Source organism: Astatotilapia calliptera, chromosome 7, assembly GCF_900246225.1.
Source record: "Astatotilapia calliptera chromosome 7, fAstCal1.2, whole genome shotgun sequence".
NCBI classification, from domain to species: domain Eukaryota; kingdom Metazoa; phylum Chordata; class Actinopteri; order Cichliformes; family Cichlidae; genus Astatotilapia; species Astatotilapia calliptera.
In genome coordinates, this window is record NC_039308.1 from 60102831 (window position 1) to 60108415 (window position 5585).

Below are 5585 nucleotides of genomic sequence, written 5' to 3' on the forward strand. Positions count from 1 at the left end.
GTAATAATGGCATGGACACACTTCCTGTCCAAGCCTGCGGGGCAGTCAGCACACCTCACTAAGGGAATGCTACTTTCTTCTACTGCTGGACCTGCCTTACCTGCAAGAGTGACAAGGGTAGGGATGTCGGGCATGCTACAGATCAGGACTGTGAGTTGACGTGTCAGATTTGAAGAGGGGAGCCTCTGCTCTGCCAATGGTTTGATAAGTGCCGGTGCCAAAGCCTGCATATAATGCCTCCTCTGCATTTGGTTGTCACCTCTGTTCACTGCATTCTTATTGTGAATGATCCACGAGTTCACACCAACAATGATCATGCCATAGAAGACAAAAGGGGGCCATTTCTTGGTTTTTCTTCCACAGCCATATGAGTGCACATCTGGTGAAAAGTATCAACACCACCTTTGCTTGGTTTGAAAATCCAATCATTTCAGGTTTTCAGTGGGTCCTATGCTTGGTTGTATGTGCATGGATGACAGGAGCAGGACAACCTTCTTTTTTGAAGACTCATCAGGGAGGAAGGACACATGATTTTCTTTACTTTTCATCACTTGCGGGATCTCGCTTTTGTTCGCTTTTACTGTCCCCACAAGGGTCATGCCACAGTTCTATGTTCTATATATATTACATTGAATAAATGTAAATGCCTTGAAAGACTTGTTTTCTAAAAAAAAAAAAAACCTGTGCAAAATAAAAATGTTGAACTCCAAAATAACATTTTATTTAAAGCTACTGAGGTCACAGTGATCTTGAAATACATGTAAATGTCCTTTGCAGTACATTAGGCAGGTCAGTTCCTTATCAATGAGGCCACGTATTGCTGAACAAAGATTAGTTTTTATCAGAAGTGAATAAAATGATGGATCACATCAGTGCGCGTGCTGCCTGACATGTCTGCTGTTGCTGCTGAGCAGTTTGGGGTACGCCGTCCCGAGTGAGCGCCCGTGTCTGATCACCACCAGCTCCATCTGACACTGGTCAATGTTGACTACAACTGTGGTGCTTCTCTCCGTGTTCATGAGGAAGACGGCCATCTCAAACTCGGGGCTGGTGCCGATGAAGGCGCTGCCAACGGGCTTCACCACACCGTGCCAGCTGAACTGGAGGTTGAGAACGTGGTCATCTTGATCAGGCTGTGACAAAAGCATGAATGTTTATGTTACCAGCGAAGGAAATGAATCTCTTCTGTCTGGTGAACTGTTATTCTTACCAAATCATGCTCCCTGGCTTTATATCCTTTGTAGTCCAAGTGTTGGTTTTTCTCTTGCAGGTAGAACTGGACCCAGTTGTGAAAACCAATGATTTCTGTTCCTGATTTTGTCTCGCCAACAAACACATGTTCAAATCCACTGGAGTCCAGGCTGGTGATGATCAATTTAAGAACAGAAACACACATACTTCTTACCAAAGAAATGCATATTAAATTATAGTGTTGCAGAATCTCACTTTAGCTGTGTTATTAAAGATTCTTTTTTTTGATTTCTCATTTAAACTTTGTGAAAAGAAATCCTCTAATATCTGACATCCTCCTCCATTTCCTTTCTGGCTTCTTCATGGTTGCAAACCTGAGTGTGCCCAGAGGAGAGGAGGAGATGCTGTGCTATTTCTGAAGAGAAAAGCACAGCATCTCCGCTGTTGGAGGGGTTATTGTGAGGAATTTGTCTCATGTCCCCCCGCTGAGATCACTGAAAAGCGTGGGGTTTCTTCCACCTACAAAAAGTACATCATGTCCACATTCCTGCAGTGATCCCCTTCTGGGAGACCGCTGAGGCCAGAGCGACATTCCACAGCTGCACACAGATGTTATTTTGCCTCTGTAATGTCTTGAAGTAATGTGTGCAGAGCAGCAGTGCAACAGGAAGAACATAAAACTCCTTCTAGAGTTCAGCTGCAGCCTCAAAACCATGAACTGTAGGAAACAATAGAAAGTTGTGCAATACCAAAAACAATTGTCTTGTTGCTGTGAGGAGACATTCAGACTGAAACTACCAGGTTTCTCCAACAGAATGGAGTAACTGAAGTGCTCAAATGTAAACTTTCTGCTCGACAGAGCTTGTTGTGACGCATACCTTCATGACTTTTGTCTCTAAGACGGCGTCCAAGAAGAGATCCATCTCTGTGAGCTCCTCTGTGGTGACTTGTTCCGTCACGCCAGTAGACCGCTCATAGTTGTCCAGCAGTGTCATAAAGCCTGTGAGCCCACAAATCCCATTTATTACAGTGATGACTGCAAACACGATCTGAATGTTTAAGCTCAGAGTGCTCACAACTACACACTTACTAGAGAAAGTGGTTATATTTCTCAGTTTGCTCTCATTAACGTTGGAGAAGAGCGGCTGCGAGGCTTGATCCTGCACCGTGTGGATGCCCTGACTTACAAAGCTTGCTCTACCCTAGGCAATTCAAACACAGAACACTTCTTTGTACAAACACAAGACATAGCAGTAGTGATGGGATTTCCGGCTCTTTTTAGAGATCCGGCTCTTTCGGTTCGGCTCACTAAAAAGAGCCGGCTCTTTCGGCTCCGAACCGGCTCTTCAGGTTGTTTTGTTGCTTTAATTAATTTATTATTAACAATAATATAAAATTATGCACAAAAGGAATTACTAACGTAAAAACAAGTGGTTTTATTTATATATGTTTATATATAAATATATGCGGTGGCCCCTAGAGACAAAACACGTACAAACTCCAAAACACATTTCTAGCATTAACTGAACTTCCAAAGCAGAGCTACTAGATCACTTAAATTACACAATTGAAAGCATGTGTGTATTGTTTGTGTATTTATACACAGGCACTCATATATATATATTCAAATAATTTAAAAAAAAGTTCATTTACCTGTTATTACCACACACCAAATCCGGTCGTTGGTACTTGCTGGCTTGTGTAGCCACAAGATAACAAAGGCTCAACACTGCGCCCAGCATCCTGGAGCACTTCTGTTGTCTTTTGTACGTGTTTTGAGTTTTTATGTGCTTCTGAGTTTTTATATGCTTCTGAGTTTTTACGTGCTTCGGAGTTTGTACGTGTTTTTACGTGTTTTGGAGTTTTTACGTGTTTTGGAGTTTGTACGTGTTTTTACGTGTTTTGGAGTTTGTACATGCTTCAGAGTTCGTACGTGATTTGAAGTTTGTATGTGCTTTGTCTCTAGGGGCCACCATAAATATACTTTTATTTATTCACTCCACATAAAATGTAATAAATAAATCATATAATACAAAAATCAACTATTCACATTTCAACTTTTAACTATTTTAATTTTCAGCTTTTTCCTTTCACAAATTTAAAGTGAAAAGAACACAAAACACTGCAAACCACAACACAATTAAATATAAATTATAATATGAAAACTAAAAGAACATGCATATTCTCTGTCATATGGACCTGCATGAATAAACTTTCTCAATCCTTTATCATCTGCAACCGAAAATAGTTGTGGATGATTACTATACCTTTCTAATGTTGTTGTCCCTGCCTCTCTTTCTCTCTCTCTGGCTCTGTTCCTGTGCTACTGAGTGTAACTACCGCCCCTCCCCCCTCTGCCCAGCGTAAAGCACAAGGCTCGCGTGCAGAGTGAAACGGGAAAAAAGTGCGAGAGAGGCTGAGAGAAAGAAAAAAAAAAAAAACCCACGTGACAGCTCGCGATAAGGAGCCGGCTCGCGTCGTTCACGTCAAAGAGCCGGCTCTAAGAGCCATTTCGTTCGCGAACGACCCATCACTACATAGCAGGCGCTAGATAAACTAGAAAAGATTTCTCACCTGAATAGAGATCGTGTAGTCTATCACAGGTGTCATGCGATTCACATCCAAACTCCACAGCTCATTGAAAATAGTGGAGAGCTCCTGGTTTACAGCTGGTCTGTTATAGAAAGTGTCAGACAGGCTATGCAAACATCTGGCAGATGCACACGCAAATAGAGGAAACATCAGCAGAGTTTGGTTTATACCACTGTACCTTGATCCATTCAGTCCACTGAGGAACACTGCAAGGAGCAGAAATCCACAGAACAACCTGCACATAACAGATGTGAAAACATATTTTATACATGGGAAAAGCAGCAAAGTTCTGACCTGTATTCAGCTGCCTGTGCAACAACGTAAACAAACAAATCTTCAGTCAGTAAATAAAAATACAAACCTCGCAGACATGACGCCAAATGAAAGTGTCCACTGTTTCAGCCTGGACTGCAGCAGAGGACTCACACACAGCCTGTCTGTCTAAAGGTCCAGCCTCCACCCAATCTTGCAGGGGCCTTTCTGAGACTGAGACCCACTTTTAACCACCAGATGGCGCCTCGTTTCAGGGCACAGCCTCTCTCTATAGTTTTGCATGAACTTTTACTAAAGAAGTGATACAGCGATGCAGCTTCAGGTGGTTTTAATTTTAATTTTTTATACAACTTAGCTTATAAACCATCACACATATGATTCAATTTCACAAAAGTCCTATCCAGAGTCTCAGTGAAAGGTTTTTCATGTATTGTTTCAGTGTAAAGGGGATAAGAGAAGGGTAGACTCATTATTCAATGAGTAGGTAAAGTAGGCTGTGCAAATGTAAGGTGAAATGTAAATCTGGGGAAAGGCAGTGGTCTGTGACTTGAACACAAGGGGGGTGTACTGAGCTGTCAAACAGCAGAAAATGTTTTCTCAGAAATGAAAGCCTCTGTGCTTTAAAATTCACCAAGATGCTAATATTAAAAGTTAACGGCCTAGATTAAATTTAGCTTTATGGAAAAATGTAGCTGTCCTGGTTTACCTCAGAGCAGGAGCATGCATATTTGTTAACTATGTCAGCATGTCCTGTAGAGTGACCACATGTCAACAGCATTATTATAGTAGGTTACATTGTAGTGGTGTGATGTATATCACCAGTACAGAGGTGTCAGCAGGGGCCGATGGGTGCATCTCACCACTGAACACAGACTTTTGTGCAGAACTGTAGAAAGGCTTTACTGTGCATGTATGAACGTGTGGAGACATGACAGGAAGAAATGAGAGGAGAGCCAGACAGACTAGACAAAAGAAATAAATCTGAGAAAGACTGAAAAAAAGAAGCAGAAATAAAAGAGACTTCGAGACTTCGAGTTCTCGATTACACACAGAAGACACATCTCATAAGTTTAGTGAGTGTTCTGTCATTTAGCGCCACAGCAGTTCACACATCTAAACTCAGCAGCATTCAGATTCTGTGCCACCTCACAGCGATAAACAATTAATGTCAGGCCTGGATGCTGTAAAGGGTAAACTCCAGAACCGAGTGCTAAAGGGGAACGACCATTCTCCGTCTCTTTGTGACAATAGAATTGAGGCTCAATAAATAAAAGTCTTTGTGGAGGATTTAATTGTTGAACAAAACACAGAAATCCTGATTACAGAGCAGCAATTTCCTAATGTTGTAAACCTGCTCAACATTTGGCAATAAAACCCTTTCTGATTCTGAGTTGTGTAGAGCACATTTTGTCATCTCCAATTATCGGTCAACATTATCGACCAACATTAGAGAGTTCTTGCGTCCCCGACGCTTGAAAAAAATCTGACATTGTGACAGGTGTGGATTTAATTTCTTCAAAGAAAACAAA

The 5585-nt window shown here is 41.6% G+C and overlaps 1 protein-coding gene across 1 annotated transcript; it reads right to left on the bottom strand.

Annotated features, from left to right (window-relative positions):
• Positions 1 to 697: 697 nt before the first annotated feature.
• On the bottom strand, positions 698 to 4247 carry LOC113026963 (poly(U)-specific endoribonuclease-C). The gene is given in 7 exon segments (XM_075410378.1): positions 698 to 1133; positions 1211 to 1361; positions 1990 to 2191; positions 2282 to 2393; positions 3766 to 3865; positions 3962 to 4018; positions 4145 to 4247. Coding segments are annotated over 7 exon segments (897 nt in total). The 5' UTR covers positions 4156 to 4247; the 3' UTR covers positions 698 to 869.
• Between the last annotated feature and the right edge of the window lie 1338 nt (positions 4248 to 5585).